The 21,148-nt window shown below is 39.5% G+C and overlaps 1 protein-coding gene across 8 annotated transcripts in view; it reads left to right on the top strand.

Annotated features, from left to right (window-relative positions):
- ralgapa2 (Ral GTPase activating protein catalytic subunit alpha 2) overlaps positions 1-21,148 on the top strand; it is a 554,472-nt gene that overhangs the window by 243,961 nt on the left and 289,363 nt on the right. For all 8 annotated transcript variants that reach the window (XR_005942422.1, XR_005942420.1, XR_005942421.1 and 5 more), the window contains exons 25-26: positions 13,903-14,031; positions 18,979-19,107. Coding sequence is in view for 5 of the 8 variants with exons in the window: in XM_041183014.1 (XP_041038948.1) it covers positions 13,903-14,031; positions 18,979-19,107 (258 nt within the window). In the remaining 3 variants the exon portion in view is untranslated. The remainder of the gene's footprint in view (positions 1-13,902; positions 14,032-18,978; positions 19,108-21,148) is intronic.

Raw genomic sequence — 21,148 nt, 5'->3', positions numbered from 1 at the left:
TCAGATAGGAATTGGATGCTGGCTAATTCTGACAGCTGAGGACTGACTGTAGGTTAAACTGCTGATGCTGGAAGAAGTAAACCTTGAATGTTGTAGATGCAGGAGCCTATATGGCTATCCAGGATGCTGTCTCAAGTTTCCAGACTGGTAGAAGAAGCTGATGGAATAGCCTGTTTCAGATAATAGCTTATTTGAAGATCGGGTATTTTAAAAAGCATTAAATTCATGAGCCATTCCAAACATGGCCTGAAGAGGGCAGTTTTGGAAAGCTCTGAGATCAGTGAAGTTCGCATCAGCCAAGCAGCAGTCGTTTTTTTTAAATTATGGGATGTTCACCCCAGCTGTCCAGAATGACCACTATAATTTCATTTTTTTGAAAAGAGCTTGTCACATCCACCTCTCCTTCCACCATTCACTGTATTGCACTGGACTGCTAATAGCTGCTTTTTTGAGAATTTTATTTAATGACTACATCCTGTGAAGTCATTAAATATCAGATACTGTTTGATATAGTAGTCGATTTTTCCCATGCCTCTATCCTTCAAAATAAATTTGGGGTAATCATTTTCCTGAAGCAGTCAAGATGCAAAAATGAAGTTTTGAAGTTGTTGCTTGCTAGATGCGGGAAACATTGCCCTGGGTAAGAAAGCTCAGTATTTCACTCACAGTCATGTGAGTGACCCAAGGAAAAACAATTTCTGACTGACCTGAACTCTTGCAACCTGACAAAGTCCAAAGTAGTCACATAAGCACAGATCATACAGGCAGTTGATACAGATGTTCTCCAAAGAGGAAAAATCTAGGAATTCCTACCATGTGGCATTTGTGATCAATGGAGAAACCCCATTTGTGCCCAGTGCAGGCTTATTTGAAAGACCCTCATTATAGGGAGAAAAATGTATGCAGATTCATCACCAAATGAAATATAATACAGACTCCTATTATCTCGTTGTGTTACTCATTTTCACAGTACTATCTGAGAAGGAGTTGCACCAAAGAACACTTGTGGCCCTTCAGTAGTGGGTATAAAGTGTTCCACAGGCTCTGGATTAAGTGAGTTCTGCAAGCATATGGCCAGTAAACACCAAATCAAAATCATCCGTACGAGATGTTCCAAGTGTGGGAAAACTGGCGAGTACCACTCCATCGCATGTCACTACAGCAAGTGTAAAGGGGTGAGGCCCCCCCTTACAGGTACGATCTTCAAATGTGAACATTGCGAAATGGAATTCACATCACAGAGTGGACTCAGCCAGCACGAACGCCAGCGACACGCGGAAGTACGGAATGAAAAAAGAATTGCAGCTCACTCACGACAGGGTAAACCTGGCCGGAGAGACTACAAATGGACGCAAGAGGAAACAGAACTCCTCATAAATTTGGAGAAGCAGTACAAAGGCTGCGCAGATATAAACAAAAAGATTGCGGTCCATCTAACATCCAAAACAAATAAACAGATTGGCTCGAAGAGACGATGTCTCCTGAAAGCAGGGCAGAAGTCAACAGAGATACCAGCGACGCAAAGCAGCCAGGCCGAAGGTGCTTTGGACGTGGAAAATCCACCTCAAGGGGAGGACGCAGAGACGGTGCCAGGGAGCGATCCCAAAGTGGCAAAGAAAGGGCGTCACCCAGCCAGTATCCCGAAATACAGGGATCTGGATGACCAGCTGAAATCAGCTGAAGAATTGATGACAGTTACCGGCGATCCCGAAACGAGAGCCCTGGCCATCGGCCTCGTAGAGAGCATAACGGACACCATGCTTCACGAAGGAAAGACTGATCAAACGCGTAAGCGGTCCAGGAACCCAGTAGCTCACCCAAAAGATGGTAGCAAGAACACGAAAGCCATGAAAAAATGGGCACCACCAGTTTTAGTGGTCGTTGCCTTTACTGAATGGACAAGTCATCTGGACGGAGTCTCTGGTAGGAATTCTTAGGAAGCACTTGGCATTTAATCAGATGCCACTTGTGTGACTAGCTATAAACTGCTTTAAAAGGTTGAGCTATTTGTTTGACCTCCCAGACAGGAGAAAAAACTGTGAATTAACACTTTGTGGAATAGATCAAACTAAACCTTTAATATGATAATTTGTTCCACGTCAGTTATATCCAGCTGATTGTGGATGACAGCTTGAGCTTCAATTCTTCACTCTTTGATATTTAATATTTACCACTGTGCACAATAAGACTGTGCAGCTAATTTCCTCACATAATCACTGAAGGGATGAGTAATGCTGTACAGATTACAGGATATTGTTGTAATATAAGCTCCTGTTATTAGTCGAACTATGGAACATGGGGTCAAAATGTTTTGTGATTAAAGGTATATTAGTTATGAGGTATTGAAATAATACTTCAATTGTCCAGTCCATGGTAATACCCCTGTAGTTTTTTTTAAAAAGTATACATTCATAAAAATGACATGGCAAATTGTTAGCTGGTGTCTAATAAAAGGCAGATGTTTATGTTTTGATTCCTTGCATATGAACTTGTTTCTTTGTTTGAAAAGAAGTCAATAATAAAAGTATATGAACAGCTTTGCAAGAGATTGTGTTGCTGTTTTAGTGATTTATTTTGCTTGATTGCATTTGCTCATGGTATATAAAAAGCAAATAGAGAAATGAAAAGACAGTATATCAGATGAAAATAAGCTCTTATGTAAATGTGGGGTTTGGTTTAGCTCGAAGTTAGCAGGACAGTGCAGTTGATTGAACAGTCAGAGGACAGAATGGAACTGGTGCTGAAGTGCAGAGATTCTGGAAGAAACTAAGCAAACTAGCTTTGCTCTTCCTGATGTTTATTTTGAAGTTGTGATTCATCTGCAGCTTGATGTTTGCCTGTTTGGCAAATGTTGTGGGGTTGAGCGGTGACAGCTAAGGTTTTTATTGATGTGCATACAGAAACAGAGCCCATATTTGTGGATGATGTCGCCAAGAGAAAGCATGTATTTCTGAAATAGTAAAGTGCGTTGGATGAGTCATGCTGGAGTTGACTGTGCAACCATGGAAAGTGCACACATTATATTTGGATTTGTACCTGTTGTCTTCTTCCTGAAATATTTCTGTTGCGTTAACAGCACAGAGGTGGCTGGTTAGCTCAGTTGGCTAGATGGCTAGCATATAGTTCTGAATAATGCCAACAGTGTGGGTTCAATTCCCATTCTGGCTGAGGTAGCCTTGGGACCTGCCTCCTCACCCTGCCTGAGAGTGAGCTTCTGAAAAATGACTTAGGATGAAGCATCACCGGATAATGAGCCAAGGATCTACCTTTGGGAAGAGCATCATGGAACGGAACAGTACAAAAACTTTGTGTTATGTATATCATACCAGCCTGTCCTTTTCCTGGAACCTTCAATAGCATTCTTATATAAATGTTTTCAAATGAGTTAATCAACAAATGCTCTAAATGTTTACTGTAGAGAGTGGGACCTTTAGCGTTACTTGAGACTTCTAAGTGTGCTTTGTGGCGCTTCAGTTCTGTGCTTATTGTGTTATGTGGTATCTTAGATTATGCCTTTAATATGTAGCTCACTTATCTACTTTTAGATACGTATTTGTGGTTATTAACATATAGCGCCTTTCGTGGCTCAATGGTAGCGCACTCGTCTTTGAGTGAAAAGTTTGTGGTTTCATGTCCCACTCCGGAGACTGGAGCAGGCTGTCATGCCAGTACAGTAGAGAGGGAATGCTGCCAAGTCAGAAGGGATGTTAAACAGTGTACCTGTCTGCCCTCTCAAATGGATGTAAAGATTCCATGGCAATATATGAAGAAGACCTGGAGAATCCCTCCCGGTTGCCTGGCCAATATTTACCCTTCCAGCAACACTTAAAAAAACAGATTATTTGGTTATTATTGCATTGATGTTTGTGGGATCTTGCTGTATGCAATTTGGCTGCCGCATTGCATACATTACAACTTCTGAGGTTGTAAAAGGTGCTATATAAATAAAAATTATTTTGAAAACTGCAAAGGAAAATTCGGTTTGGAAGTCTCATATACTGCTCTGTTCCTGGAGAGGAACAAGGTGAGTTAAGTTATTGAGTGTTTGATTTCAATTTCTACCTATTATAAATTAATAAATCTGATGGATTAGCTGCAGTCAATGTTTTTTCAAAACAGGGCATGTGAAGTGAAATAATGCATATTTGTACCACAACTAACTGCACATACATCCCCTCACTGATGTTTTGCTAATTTCTACCCCCAGATGGCGCACATAACCACAACCTTTTATTTCTAGTATACAATATTATTTTTAATTTTTTGAGAATATATGACATTTTGTTAAAGGTTTTACTAGAATAGCTTGTGTTTTGGCTAATGCATATTATAAAACAATCATAGGAAACGTGTTCTAATAATGGCAAGGATGCTGAATTTTGTACCTTATACATTGTAGCATTTAACTTGAAAATCTCTAAACTATGTGCATATAGAAGTGTATTCACAGTTGAGGGTATTTAACGAAATCTTGAAGTAAGGTCTCAGTAAACTGATAAAAACAGAAATGCTGGAAATACCTAGCATGTCTGGCAGCATCTGTGGAGATATAAACAGTTAACATTTCAAGTCTGACCCTTCGTTTTTGCTTTAGGTGTAGTCAGCAAGCCTGTCTAATAATTAAGAGCATAGGAAATGTTATGGATGAGAAAAGGGCATTCAGACCATCGGAACACCATCTCTAGTACCCTAACTCTTTAATAATAGCAGTCTCTTTTGAAGAGTGTTGATATTTTTGCCTCTTCATATGCTGCCTGTTACATTGCTCCAAACATTTATCACTCTTTGAGTAAAGAAGTATTTCGTAGTATCTGTTTTAAATTAATGTCCTCTGATCCTCTTTTTCCTGGATTAATTTGAAGCAATATTCACAATGCTATTCATCATACTTGCTGTAAATTCCCATATGTTGTAGAGAAGTCTTAAAGCTTAGTTTAAGCACTGTAGCGATTGTTAGATAGTAATACCATTTCAGAGGGTGCCAGATGGCTGAGGTATCAACAGCCAGTAATTAATTGTAAATGAGTAACTGCCAATAATAAACTTAGGGGTGTGAATTAAAACAGCAGTGCTCTATAAGCATTGCTGGATCTCTCAAATTGCACAGCAGCCATTAAACAAGTCAGATTGATTATGGTTTTAACGGCACTAGTTTTTCAAGTGGAGTTCAGTTCCATTCATGCTACAAAGATAATTTAACATCCTAATTCTCATGTTCTTCAATGTAGTAATAAGTAAATAATACATTTTTTCATTATGAATGGATAAAAATTGGATAAAATTAAAATGATTACTACAATTACAAGTCAAGCCCCCCTTTTCCCATCTGTCATGTGGTCAGTAGATTTCCAAAGTGAATAATGCAAATATTACTCGAAAGAATAACTTATTGGAATTTTATTGTTTTGAAAAAGAATAATGAAATAATTGCCAGATATTTTTGGTCAATTTGTTGATGTATATTTTTGTTCACTGTTAATCGAAGTATGTAGTTATAACAGTCATTATTTTAAAAAATAATCCAAAACACAAATTGGATTTTGAATAAGGATATCAAAGTTTTGCATAGTCTCACACATGAGCAGAATTTTGGATATTTAGTATGTGTTGCCGTCAGTAATTTAACTGGGAATATGCTAGAGCCATATGCAATATTCTCAGGTTGCGTTGCTGCTGTATACAGTACCAGGAGTTATTGCGTCTTCAGGCAGCTAAATTGTACTACCCATCCGAGCAAATGTAGTATGACTTGAAAGGGTATAACCATTCTTTTGTATAATCTTTGGTGTAATACATAGTTTACCTTCCAGGTTTCATTTTGTTGCAGCTGAAATTCCTGTAACAAAATGAATCCTAGTGAGGATAGTTTTTTTTGCCCTGAACGTCATGACCTAATGAAACTGAAAGTTTTAATATTTTTGATAATTTTTAATATATAGTTATTAACTAACAAATTGCAAGATTTTCAAAAGAACCTTAAATATATTTTAGAAAAGAAAAAAACTATATTAAGTGCAAATGGAATAGAGTCCTTTCTTTGGAGTAGTGGGAGGAGGAAAGCAGGAAGTGGTTCTCTTGGCTAACTACCCTCTTTCCTCTTAAGACAACAATTCATAGTTGGGAACAGATTCTTGAGCAGTAACATCCCTCTTGTACCTCAGGCAAGTAGTCATTCTAGACGTGTAAACCTGTGCAGTAATTAAGTGCAATAATGGATGGGATGCTTTTACAATTCTGTCTGTTAAGTCCCACAGAATGTGGTGTCATCTCTTTGCTTTTTAAAAACTAGGCAAGCTGTCTTACTATTTAAAGCAGCTGCTGGTTTGTATGCTGCAAAGCAAATTCAGTTTTGTACTGTTGACCTCCTTCTTAGCCTGAGGCAGCAGAGATAGCATCATAGTGATTCAGTCCTGTGACACATGAAGTTTTGCAATCCATCTGTTTGTATGGATATGACCCTTTAGTTGAGTGTGGATATTATCCACTGCCATTCAAATCCAAGCGGTTGAAAGTGAGTTTTTTAAAAAAAGGTATTTTTTCAGCTGCAGGAAAATCATGGAGGGAGTGCTGATTGCAGCTGGCTGCAGCCCTCAGCATTGGTGTGGAACTGGAAAGAATAAGACTGCTGTTCAGACTTCATATGAAAATTCAAGAAATATTTTTACATGCCCTTTTGGTAAACTGTTTGCGCGTCCACATTCACAGTGGCGAAACCTGAATGGAGCAAGTCCGGTCCCTGCTTCATTTAGGGAGGTTCAATTTTCAAAAGGTTTCCTATAACAGGTGTAAAGTCCCTCATTAACATATAAAAGGAGCCTAACGCCTGTTTAAGGCAGCTGCCCTGAATGCCTGAAAAACAGGCTAGCCCAATATTTGGATCTCTTTCAGATACCCACGGGGCATAGATGTTGGTCCTTGAAATTAGTCTTTGTTATGCCCGTTTTACACCAAAGACAGAATGAAACTAAGTCCAATTTCTAGATCTATGCTTTTAAAGACTAAAAAGGTACTGAGAATATTAACTGACTTGGTGCAGATGATGCTACTGAAGCTTAGAACTTTCCATGGTTGAGCAAAAAGGAATAATGCTCAATGTAGTCTGGAGGAGATTACTGAAATTACCAGACCAAGGCCATGAATGGATTTAAAGACAAGGATGAGACTTATAAATTCAAGGCAGGAAGAGACAGAAAACCATTGAAGTAGAGGGACAACAACAACTGTTAGTTATATGGTGTCGTAAACAGAGTTTTACACCTGAACCTTTTAGAGGATAGGAGGCTGACCGTTGGAATAATTGAGTCTGGAGGTGACAAAGACATGGATGAAATTGTCAGCAGCAAATGGGTTGGGGGGGCAGGGGGGTGGTGTGGGGGGAAGCACGGTAGTTGATATTATGGATTTGGAAATATGCTGTTTATGATGGAGAGGATATAGAGTTGGAAATTCAGCTCAAGATTTAACAGGACACTGAGATTGCACAGTATCTGATTCAGCCTGAGATGTTGGACAAGGAGGGTTGGAGTTGGTGGTGGGATCTGAAGATATTAGCTCCCATCTTACAAATATGTAACTGGTAAAACATTACTGCTCATTCAAGACTGGATGTCAGACAGCGTCTGGAAGCCCAGAGGTAGCGGAGGAGGTTAAGAAACATGATGGTGAGGCATCTGTGGATAATGTCACTGACAGGCAGCACGCAGTTAAGAAAGAAGGAAGGGCTAAGGATAGATTTTTGGGAGGCCTCCTAAGGTGACACTGCATGAGTGGGAGAAGAAGCCATTGCTAGAATTGCTGTGGCTATTAACTGATGTGCAAGAGTGGAACTAAGTGAGGGCAGATCCACCAAGCTGGATAAAAGAGAAGAAATATAGGCAGAAGATAATGCGATTGGCTGTATCAAGATTTGCGAGAATGAGGAGGACTATGCCTAATGGCCACTGTACGTTTCATTTGTAATGTTAGGGCTGTTTCCGTGCTGTTGGTGTACCAAAACTCATTAGAGGGAATCAAATCTGGAATTTCAAATGATTAGGAGGTTGGGGTTGAGCTAAGGTTTTGAGGATGGGTTTTTCGATGAAGATGTAAGGATTTCAAAAGGGTACATGACCATGCCTGAACAGAAAGGAATGTTTGCTGCTGTGGGGGCTAGGAGAAGGGGTTAGGTGGTTAAGAGTGTCGTGAGAATGGGATCAAGGAAGCAAGAGGGTAGGCCTCAAGGATAAGAAGAGTATGCCAACAAATTTAGTTTGCTTGTTTCTATATTTTGATCATACAGTATATATAAAATGCTACATTTAATGGACAATGGTAGTATATGAGCAGCAAAATGACCAATTAATTAATTTTTTTTTTTATTTGTTCTCGGGATGTGAGCTTCGCTGGCTGGCCCAGCATTTATTGCCCATCTCTAGTTGCCCTTGAGAAGGTGGTGGTGAGCTGCCTTTTTGAAATTGAGATATTAAGCTTATTCTGCCTTGATGCTGAAATAAATATAGATATATATTTTTGACTTTGCTTTTTTATTGGAAATTTAAGTAATAATTGCTTGAATTAAAGTATGTTTTGCTAGTTTTAGCATTGGTGTTGCCTATTTCATCAACCGATTTTTTTATTTGCTAAATCCAAGGTTATGGCAGATATCTTATGTTGGTAGGATGAAGCACAATTCGAACAGTGTTCTGTACAGAATAGCACTGCTCCTAAGTGCCTTGTATTTAAAAAGAAACTTGTTTTTTTATAAGTAAGACGATTTACTGCAAAATGGTTCATCATTTTGTTACAAGCAGAACTAAAGAGTTCAGACGTTGTGTGTATTTTTGTCAGTACTATTATGAAAACCCACAGACAACTCTAGATGAAGAACTTATCAACTTCTATAGAAACTACAGGCGCAACTGTACATGAAACTGTGTGTTTAATAATAAATTGGTGATGAGTCAGAACACAACAGAACTTTGCCCCTTACTTTCCCTAGAACCTTCCAGACTTTGCCTTAATTACTTGTCCCTCTTGTTTCGCACTTCTCTTTCCCCCTGGTGAGGAACAGCCTCAACTCCCATCTACCCACTCACTGTTATTCCCCTCAAGTTCTAACACCATTTAATAACTTTGAGCAGGCCTATTTTTTCCAGAAATACATATACATGTTTTCATGGTTGTTAATTACACAAACAGCTGTGCTTTTTTTCTACTTCATTGACTCTTTTCACCTAAATGAAATAAACGGCGCACTAATAAAATACTTGAAATTAACAGTGTGAACAAAATCATTTTGCAGATTTTGTTCATCAACAGTCAGTCATCCAGCAATGAAGGGATTGTCGCAGTAACAAAGTGCACTCACCAACTGCTTTTTGCTACCACCATATGTTTTCACTACTGCTTGCATTTCTGCAAGCACTGTGTACAAAGCATTCAATTAAAGTGATTCATTTACCAGGTAGCAAGCAGCCTGCTGCAGTTCATATTTACTGAACTGTGCTTTAAAAGGGAAGAAAAACATGCCTGTATTTGAATTAGATGATTTTTATGATCCTGCTGATAAAGGGCAGATGTTCTCATCTTGCAGTTTTCCCATACAGATTGTGGCTTTCAGATGAGTTTGAAGTTTAACAGGTTAGACTACCCAGAGTAATTGTGGAATATCTGTTTGCTAAGGCTACAATATATATCCCTTTTTTGAATGCTCTTCCTGCCTTGATATTTTTAGCATATTAAGTATTAGTTACACTTTCTTCTTAAAAAAAGAACATCAATAAGCTGAAAAAGGAGCAACACTGGTACTGAAAAAGTAACAACACAAGATTTTTGCTCTTTTTTTTCTGACTGATCTTTGGTAACTACTTTCTGTAATTTGTTGGTAGAATTTTACATTAATTCATAGGAAATTCATAGGAAACTTTTGGAATTTGACAATTAGGTTACCAACAACTGGGTATGCTTTGCTATCCTGTGTTAAAATTTCTAATTGTTTTGTATGTGTTTATGGAAAGAGTGTGCCGCTGGCAAGGTCGGCATTTACCCTAATTGCCCTTGAGGAGGTGGTGGCGAGCTGCCCTCTTGAACCGCTGCAGTTCATGTGGTGTACATACACCCACAGTGCTAGGGAGGAAGTGCCAGGTTTCTGCCCAGTGACAATGAAGGAACGGCGATATATTTCCAAGAGTGGCTCGCAGGGGAACTTCCAGCTGTTGGTGTTCCCATATGTCTGTTGCCCTTGTCCTTCTAGATTGTGGTAATTGTGGGTTTGGAAGGTGCTGTCTAAGCAGTCTTAAGTTCCGGCAGTGCATCTCGTGGATGTTACACACTGCTGCCAGTGTGCATCAAAAGTGAATGTTTGTGGATGTGGTGCCAATTAAGTGGGCTGCTTTGTCCTGGATGGTGTCGAGCTTCTTGAGTGTTGCTGGAGCTGCACGCATTCAGGCAAGTGGAGAGCATTCCATCCCACTCCTGCCTTGTGTCTTGTAGATGGTGGACAGGCTTTGGGGAGTCAGGAGGTGAGTTACTCGCCACAGGATTCCTAGCCCCTGACTTGCTCTTGTAGCCACAGTATTTATATGGCTATCAAGTTCAGTTTTTGGCCAGTGGTAATCCCCAGGATATTAGTGGGGGATTCGACAATGGTAACACCATTAAGTGGCAAGGGACGATGGTTATATTCTCTCTTGTTGGCGATAGTCTTTGCCTGGCACTTGTGTGGCATGAATGTTACCTGCCACTTGTCAGCCCAAGCCTGGATGTTGCCCAGGTTTTGCTGCATTTGGATATGGACTGCTTCAGTATGAGTGGTGAACATTGTGCAGTCATCAACAAACATCCTCACTTCTGACCTTTATGATAGAAGGAAGGTCATTGGTGAAGCAATTGAAGATGGTTGGGCTTAGGACACTACCCTGAGGAACTCCTGCAATGATGTCCTGGAACTGAGATGATTGACCTCCAACAACCACAACCATCTTTCTTTGTGCAAAATATATGAAGGGAGTAAAAGCTATGTTCATTTGAAACTGATAAACATCTGGAAGTATTTATACCATTTTGTCCTGTTACAAAACAATGTCTGTATAAGTTGATGTCTCAGATCATTATTTATAATTGATTAATTATTTTTAAAATGCACTACTTTGTGAAAATTTGGTTAAAATTAATTGTGCACAATTGTTTTTTTAAAGTTCCTTTTAATTTCCTTGGTCACCCACACATTTAAATCATACTAATCAAGGTCCAAGCTTTGAAGTCTGTCAGTGTTGTCAGACGCAACCGTGTCAGGGAGACTTTCTGTCCAGAAGCAAATTCTGTATTTTGGAGACCTTTAACTTGTGGAGGTAATCAGTGCTATCCTGACAAATGTCTGCAGTTTGTTCGACAACAACTTCGTTCTAGCATCTTTAACATAATAAAATGACATACGACACTTCATAGGAGTGTAATTGGACAAAAGTTGACAATGAGCTAAAGGAGGAGACATTAGCTTGGCCAAAGAGATGTTTTAAATAGCCTCATAAAAGAGGAGAGAGGCAAAGAGGTTTGAGGAAGAAATGACAACTTAGGGCCTAGATAGCAGAGCATTTGGTTGCCAGTGGTGAGGCAAAGAAATTGGGGAATTGACGAGTTGGAGGAGCACACAGATCTTGGTGGGTAGTAAATCTGGTGGAGCTTAGACAGATGGAGAGGGGCAAGGCCGTCAGGAGATTTGAACACAGTTAAAAATTTTAAGATTGAGCCTTGGTGTACTGGAAACCAGTAGGTTGTAGGCTGGTGAGCATTGCGGATGAATAAACGAGATTTTGTGTGAGTTTGGATACAGGCAGCAGAGTTTTGAATAATCTCATGTTTATGGAGGGTGGAAGATGGGTGTTGACTCAGAGCATTGGAATAGTTGAGCCTGGGGGTGGTAACAACATGGATGAAGTTTTCATCAGCAGATGGGCTGAGGCAGAGAAATGGATGAGCGACATTGTGGAGATGAAAGTAGGTGGTCTTTGCGATGGAGAGGAGATGGGGTTCAAAGCCCGGGCACAAGGTTGTAAAAATTCTTATTTAGTGTAAAATAGGAAATTGTCTTTTGAGGATTTCAACCAACAGTTTGCAACAGCTGGGATCCCTTCCATTCACAGCAGATCTTTAATTAGTATGGTACTGAGGGGAAAGAGGCCTAGACAGTACTGCTGTTTTGTCAGCAAGCACTGACCGAGTCCATCACATAGATGATTGACATTATGCATCAGGAAAGCTCATTTTGAATAACAGAAGCAGAAGACGTTTGGGAGATTAAACCAAACCTAACTAAATACTATGTTCACTAGCTCACAATAAACAGATGGTTCGACTTCACAGAAGACTATCTCTTAAGACTTTTTTTAACAACTGAATGGAGCTTATACACAGGAATCTGTTTGACTTTCTAAATTTATGTGGTGGAGAACTTTTCTCATCTTGTTATATAATGATCACCAACTATATATCTAAAGAAAGCATTTTATATATTTTATAAGATAGGCTTGCAATCCAAGCTATTGTACATAGTTCGTAGCAATACATCAGCTGTACTTCATGAATCACTTCATGCTAGTTTCTTTTTGGTGGAAAAATGGAGTGAGTGATGATTATTGATTTTATTGTTTCCTTGCATGACTATTAAATAGGAGAAGGCAGTGAACCATGCATAGGTTCTCATACATGTCCACTGAGTATTTGTTGGTCTTAAACTGGCACTGATGGAAAAGGCAGCTCTTTTCAAAAAATTAAAATTTGAATCCATTACAGTACTGCAGAAATACACTTGTTTAAACAAAATCATATGGTAAATTGCTGTTGTCATAGTGTAGTGGAACACGAACAGTGCAAATCCACAGTTTTCAAATTGTTTCATGTTTCATACCAAGCTCCTAGTACTGTGGAATTAACAATTTACTATAGGACATTCCTGTTTATCTTTATTTTTGTATATTAGGCATATTACAAAAATCTTAGCTTTAAAACCAGTAGTTTGTATATTATGTTGTGTCTAGTCTCATTGGTGATGTTGATCTTTGTGTGTGTGTGCAATAGACTTACATAAGAGAGAAGCGAATTAATTTAGAAATAAAGGATTTTTCTTAAACTAACCTGTTTATAATCTACATTGGGAAATTGACTTATTGTCACCTTTATAGAACTTGGGTTTCTGATATCCATTTTTAAAAAGCAGCATATGTCAACAGAAGTGGATTCCCACCTGTTCCTATGTTGCTTAATGCCAGAAATCCAACAACAATGGTTCAGGTCAATACATAGCTGTGTTTGTAATTACAGGTGTGATGTAAAAATGACAAATTAATCAGCCTCTTTATCATACAGGTAGATCTTTTGTTCTTCCCTACAGTCAGCATTTGTTTTGCACTTGTTTTATTAGTAGAATCCATCTGCTGTCTGAGAATGTTTAGTTTTGAAATCTATAATTCAACCTGGTTTAAATATTAACTGTCAAAAGGTATTCAAATGCCAACTGTCAAAAGGAATGCAAAGAAACTAATTATCTTTGTGAGTCTTAACTGAAATCAAGAATAGAGGCATTTGAAATTAATTTTAAGTGTTGCATTTTTGGATGTAGTTTTACTGAATTTATACAAATTTGCCAAACTAAGCCTCAATGTTTTCTGTTAATGTGAGAGATCTAAGTCAAAATCTTTCTTGTGTAATTGCAAATACTTATTAACTGTTGAAGAGAAGAATATTTGTTCCTAGTATTTAGTTATTATTTTTGATTCAGCTAATTAATGATACTTTAACATATTGCTGTGCTTCAGGATGCATTTTCAATATTAGCTCCTTAGATTTTTTTTAAAAAAAATACATGTGACATAATTGTTCATCACTCTATTTTTCTAATAATCCTATTTTCTTCTTTGACTAAACTAGGATGTGCTGAACATGCTTACTAAGCATTGTTCACCTCGCTTCTTCTTACTTGGTTTACCTGGTTTCACCATGATGGTGGGTGATTTCATCACAGTTGCAACTCAAGTCCTCAATTCAGACATGGTGGATGTGAGTATGACCATGCTGCCTACTGGAACTGAATAACAGTTAATAAGGTTTGGATTTCTCCATTCTAACAGGTGTTTGCTCATTAGTGCAATGTGAGACAGATTGCTCAGGGCAGATACCATGGCAGCAAATGTGTGAATTGGAGGGTGACAGTGCACAAGCGTAAAGGTGTTTCATCAAAAGGCTAGAATAAGACTATATATATTCAGTAATACTGCTACACTTACAGAAAAAGCAAGTGATTTATAAATCTTAGCAACTGTAGATTTCTAAATATAATTATGTTGAAGCCCAAATATTTAGAATTTGTAGAATCCTAGAATAGTTACAGCACTGATTGAGGCCATTCAACCTGTTATGTCCATGCTGGCTGTCTGCAAGAATGCCTCTGCTGGTCATACTTACCCACCTTTTCCCCATAGCCCTGCAAATTTTTTCTCAGCTAATTATCCAATATCCATTTGAAAGCCGTGATTGAATCTTCCTCCAAATTCTCAGGCAGAATATTCCAGATCCTAACAGTTCCTTGTGTCGCATTTGGCTCTTCTGACATTCACCTTTAATTGGTGTCCTCTGGTTGTTGATCTTTCTACCGATGAGAATAGTTGCTCCCTATCTACTCTGTCCAGGTCCCTCATGAGTTTGAATGTCTCTATCAAATTTCATCTCAACCTTCTCTTCTGGGAGAACAGCCCCAACTTCTCCAATATATCTGAGTAACCGAAGCCCCTCATCCCTTGAACCATTCTTGTAAATCTTTTCTGAATCTTCTCTCTCATGCTTTCACGTGCTTCTAATGTATTGTTTTTGTACTCTATGCTTCCACTTATAAAGCCAAGCATCCCATATACCTTATTAATCACGTTCACAACCTGCACCATCACGACCTTCAGCAGTGTGTACATATACCCCAGGCTCATATACCTCAGCTCCTGCACCCACTTCAGAATTGTATCCTTTATTTTGTATTGCCGCCTCTTACTCTTCCTACCAAAATGTATCACTTCACGTTTTTCAGCATTAAATTTCATCTGCCACATGTCTGCCCATTCCAGGGATGAGGAAATTCAGTGACTTAGATTGGAGAAGTTGGGACTGTTTTCCTTGGGGAAAAGAACGTTCAAAGAAAATTTGATGAAGATATTCAAAATCATGAGGGGCCTGGACAGAGTAAATAGGGAGAAATAGTTTCCACTGGTGGCAGAATCTCGAACCAGAGGGCACAGAATTAAGGTATTTGGCAAAAGAAGCAACGACAACATGAGGAAAAACTTTTTTCACACAGCGAGTGGTTAGGATCTGGGATGCACTGCTTGAGATTGTGGTGGAGGCAGGTTTAACAGAGGCATTCAAGATAATAATCCAGTTATCTGATTATCACCTGTAAGGGAAGAATATGTAGGGCTATGGGGAGGAAGATGGGTGAGGGGCTGCAGGTGAATTGCTCTTTCAGAGAGCCAACACAGACATGGCAGACCAAATGTACAGTAACCGTTCTACGATTCTATGTAGCACTTTATCAGATGCCTTTTGGAAATCCATGTACACCACATCAGCTGCATAAGCCTCATCAACTGTCTCTGTTGCCTCAACAAAAAACTCAATCAAGTTAGTCAAACACAATTTGCTCTAAACAAATTCATGCTGGTTTTCCTTAATTAATTCACATTTGTCCAAGTGTCTGCTTTGGGTTATTGTTTCTAAAAGCTTTCTCACCACAGAGGTTAAACTGGTTGGCCGACAGTTGCTGGACTTATCCTTGCACCATTTTTTAAACAAGGGAATAACACTTGCAGTTCTCCACTCCTCTGGTACCATCCCTGCAACTGAGGAGGATTAGAATATAATAGTTTCTCTGTAATCTCCACTCTTACTTTTTAATACCTCCTCTTTATCAATTTTTAGTCAATACAGTGTCTAAACAGCCTACTCTTTCACTATGACTTCGGTAGCATCATCATCTTTGTCAAAAACTGGTGCAAAATATTCATTTTGTACCTCAGCCACGCTTCCTGCTTCCATATACAAATCTCCTTTTGGTCTGTAATCGGCTCCTCTCCTCCTTTTATCACCCTTTTACTAGTTATATGTCTGTAAAAGACTTTTGGACTCCCTTTTATATTAGGTACCAGTCTCTTCTCATACTCTGCCTTTGCTTCTCTTATTTGCTTTTGCAGTTCCCCTTTGAACCTTCTATATTCAGCCCAGTATTTGTTTTATCAACCTGACTTCTGTTACATGTGCCATTTTTCTGCTTCATCTTGCGTTTAATCCCTTTCATCATCCAGGGGACTCTGGCTTTGTTTGTCCTACCTTTCTTCCTCGTTCAAATGCATCTCGACTGTACCCGAACCATCTCTTCTTTAAAGGCAGTCATTGTTCCATTACAGTTTTGCCTGCCAGCCTTTGTTCCAATTTACCTGGACCAGATCTGTTCTCACCCCATTGAAAATGACGACCCTCCAATTAATTCTTTTTATGTTATGATGTGGCATATGATATGTGCCAGGTGGACCAAATCCACAAGGGAAATTTGGCCATGCCATCACAAAGGTTTTGCAATTTTTTTATTTCAAGAAGATTTGTGCACTGAATTCAGAAGTAATGAGTCCACCATCACCTTTAGTGATTTAAAAAATTAAATTAAAATATTTATTAACAAAAGAAAAGAATTCAAACACACAAGATTATAGTTACTTCATACTGTAACAAATCCTAAAATTCCTAATTAACGTGACTCCCAACTACGCACCCACTTTAAAGCAACAGTCCAAAATAGATTTTAAATTTAAATAATCCAGCAAGGTTACCACAGCACCCACACAACAGTGGAATTCCAAAGGCTTTTAATACAACTTTAGTTACTAGACACAGCAGACCTGCAAAAGTGGCTGGTGCCTGTTCCCCAAGGCTGCTTTACACGGTGTACCTTTCAAGATGTTATACGGCCACATCCCCACATAACCTTCCATCCTTCTTTATACATGTTTCTTTCTCTTCAATATGTAAAACCCCATTGTTCTATATGCCTTTGGAAATTTACTTTTCCCATAAAAGAAAAATCTTTCATGTTGCCAATATGGTCAGTACCTTTGGGGAAAAATAAACACACTGCTTGGCCTTGCTTACCTTGTTAGTTTTAAACATCCTACCATCCCTTTGAAGCCCAACCATCTTTACACTTATCTTAAAATGCAACTTTCCTTCACACCTAATCTACTGACTCAGGCTCTAGCTCACTCATTACCATTTCTTTTAACACCTGACTTTTCTGATAGTTTCAACTTGCAGTCTGTCTGACTCTAAATCAATTAAATCAGTTACACAGGCAGAACCATCCACACACTCAACCATAAACCTACCTTATAATATCCCACAATACTATTATGAAAAATATGATAGTTTTGTAGCATTTACTCTTGGCTGCTCCTTGTCCTTTTCCATGTAACTTAAAACGTTATGGTACTATGATCACCATCTCCTAAATGTATCCTGACTGACGCTTGATCCATTTGACCCACTTTATTTCCTAGAACCAGATCCAACAATGCCTCTTTCCCCATTGCACCGGAAACATACTGATCTAGAAGATTCTCCTGAACACACTGCTGAAACGCCTCTTCCTCCCTGCCCTTTACACTATAACTACCCCAGTCTATATAGGATAATTAAAGTCACCCACCCATTATAAATATGATATGTTTTTTGCACCTCTTCGTAATTTCCTTGCGAATTTATATCTTAATATCTTTCCCACAAATTAGTGGCCTATAGAATCCACCCAGTAGTGTAATGGCACCCCTATTTTTCCTTAGCTCTAACCAAATATATTCTGCCTTTGATCCCTCTAGAACATTCTCTCTCTTTCTGTCTCCAGCATTGTAATATTCTCCTTTATCAATACCATCACCCCTCCTTTCTTTTCTCCGCCTTCTTTCCTGAATATCTTGTATCCAGCAAGATTTAGTACCCAGTCCTCTGCTTTTTTTGAGCCAGGTCTCTGTTAGAGCACAACATCATATTCCCACTTCACTATATGTGTGCGCGTGCAGTTTACTCTGTGCATTCACATGCTGCACAGTGAACCTAATTTAGACCTAATTGTGTTTCCTCTTGCTCTGACCCTACTTAATGCTTGCTATCTCACTCTTTGCTATAAGTTACTATAAGTCTTTTGCAATTATTTGTGCACCTTTTTTTTCCTTTCTAATGTTATCTCTTGATTCCCATCCCCTGCCAAGTTAATTTAAACCCTTCCCAACAACAGTAACAAACCTGCAAGGGTATTGAACCTGCTCCCGTTCAGGTGCAATCCCTCCAGCCTGTGGGGGTCCTATCTCCTGCAGAACCTGCCCCAATGTCATAAGAATCTGAAGCCCTTTCTCCTGCACCATCTGTCCAGCCACACATTCGCCTGCTGTTTCTTCCCATTTGTATGCTTGCTGACCTGTGGCACCAGGCATAATCTGGAGATTACTACCTTTTGAGATCTTGCTTGTTCGCTTCTTTCCTAGCTCCCAAAACTCTGCCGACAGGACGTCATCCCTCTTTCTACCTATATTGTTGGCACCAGCATGAGTCCTGCACAGCCACTCTGACATCCTTGACCCTGGCAACAGGAAGACAACATACCATCTTGAATTCCCCTCTGTGGCTGTAGAAATGCCAATTTGCTCCCCTAATTATACATTCCCTATCACTATTGCTTTTCCAATCTTCCTCTTCCCCCTCTCCCAATCCTCCCCCCCACCCCGCCCCTTGTACAGCTAAGTCAGCCACCATGATGTGGACTTGCTCTGGCTGCACTCCTCAGTGGAACCATCTTTGTCACCAGTATTCAGAATGAAATACTGATTGGGGAACGAGATGTGCACAGGGGATCTATGTTCTGTTCCACCAAAGTATTCTGCTGTTTGTTTTAAAAATGTCTTCTTGTACATTGTATAGGCGCCACGTTATGAAGCACAAATTCTCCTTGGATCTCTGGTCTGTTTTCCTAATCTGTACCAACAGATGTCACTGCTACAGCCTGTAACTGGTGCTACTGACATCATAACAGGGAATGAAGATATCAAGGTAATGCAGGTTAACTGACTGGAACAGAGAGAAAATTGCTGAGCCAAAAATTTTGACTACAATCTTAATTAGTGTTACAGACAAATTAATTTATGTTACTGTGACTAAATAGGCTACAAGCTGAAGAGTACATGCCTATCTCGCATGATCCTTGAAATTTTTAGAATTCGATTTTATTAACTTTCTTTGCAATATTAGAAATAATTTACTTCGATAGAGGAACAGCCTCCCCATTTTAGTTGACAAACTTCAAAATATTTATACGTCAAATATTTCATTGGTATATCTGCAGCATTTGATAAGGCTGACCACACAATCCTCCTCCAATGCCTCTCCTCTATTGGTTGTAGCCAGAGAATCTTATGTAATGGCTCTGGATCTGCTCTTGTTCTGTTATCTCCGGAATCCCCCAAGAACCTATTTTTGGTACCCTCCTGTTTCTTTTCTATGTGCTGCCCTCCAGAAACACTCAGATCCAACATATTGCTGACGACACCTAGTCTACCACACCACATCCACTGACTTTGATTTGTCTCATTGCTTGTCCAACATTCAGTAGATGAGCAGAAATTTCTGCTAGTTAAATATTGGGAAGACATTCTTTGGTCACAAACTCCATTCTTAGGCACTGATTCCTGGTACTGATTCCGTCCTCCACCTCAGTCCCAGACTGAACCAGGCTGTTTGCAATCTCACTGTCTGATTGGAGCCTGAGCTGAGCTTTTTGCCCCATCCTCTCCGTTATTAGTATTAGCTTCTGTTTCTTGCCCATATCTGTCCCTGCCTAAGCTCATATGCTGCTGAAACCCTCATTCATGTTACCTCCAGACTTGAATATTCTATTGTTCTCCTGTCTGGCCTCCCACCTTTCACCCTCCGTATGATTGAGCTGACCCAAGTTCACCTATTTGTATCTTAACTTGCACTAAGCACTGTTCACCCACCACCCACTCTGTTCACTGACCCACACTGGCTCTTAGTCCAGCAGTGCTCCAATTTAAATTCTCATCCAGTGATTGAATCTTTCAATGGTTTTTACTCTAACCTCATCTGAGCTCTAAAACCTTCTTCCAGTTCTGGCTTCTTGCACAACCTCAGTTTTCGTCACTGCTCCTTTAGCAACTGTACATTTAGCTGCCAAGCCTCTAAGCTCTAAATTCCCTTTTGGAGTTGCTTAAAACCTATCTCTTTGACCAAACTTTTGCCCACCTGTCCAAAGATTTCCTTATGTGGCTTGGTGCCAAATTTTGTTTGTTGATGCCCCTGTGAAGCATCTTGTGATGCTTTACTACTTTAAAGGTGCTATATAAATGTATATGTTGAAGTAGGAATTGTGTTGTAACTAGGGGACAAATAATAGAGCAGGAGATCAGCAGATTGGTGTTAGAAGTTGAAGGGCTACCACTGTATGGATGTTGGGACAGGCTTGAAAAAGACAGATAAGTAAGAATAAGAGACCAGAAGAGCAGGACTGTGCAAGGAACAAAATCTCCACATATAGAAATATCAAAGTTTTGCTGGACCCTGTGGGAGTTCCATAATATCGAAACTCCACTTTAGATTTAACATCAAGATTTGTAAAATTCAGCGACCCTCTTCCAATGTTCCCTCGAATGCCCTTGCGCTGTGCATGGCCTGTTTGCTGCACTGCGCTGTCCCTTTTAAGATCGCTGCGCAATCACGCGTGGATGTATATTAAAGGGACTGCTGCTTGTTTGTCCTCTGCACAGCACATTTCCAATTGTGCAGCGCAGCTTAGAGGGAATGATGCCCCCTTGCTCTTCCCTCTGTTGAAACAATATTACTCAGTAACTGGGTAGCAGGATTGAACTCCTTTGCACAAACGGGATGTTAGAAGTTTAGGATTTGCATTGAGCTTTCCCTCTGGTATATTCAGTCTTACAATGCATTTTGTGCTCATTGGTGTGCCTGTACTTCCAAGTATCAATCTATACAGTAACAAATCTTCAGCATAATGGTAGGACTGCCCTCTGACCGGAACTGGATATTGGTGTGCCTCAAGTACAATCGCACTTCTCCA

Source organism: Carcharodon carcharias, chromosome 2 (assembly GCF_017639515.1).
Source record: "Carcharodon carcharias isolate sCarCar2 chromosome 2, sCarCar2.pri, whole genome shotgun sequence".
Lineage (NCBI taxonomy): Eukaryota > Metazoa > Chordata > Chondrichthyes > Lamniformes > Lamnidae > Carcharodon > Carcharodon carcharias.
The sequence above is the reverse complement of the archived record's forward strand: the minus strand, read 5'-3'. Positions and strand labels throughout refer to the sequence as shown.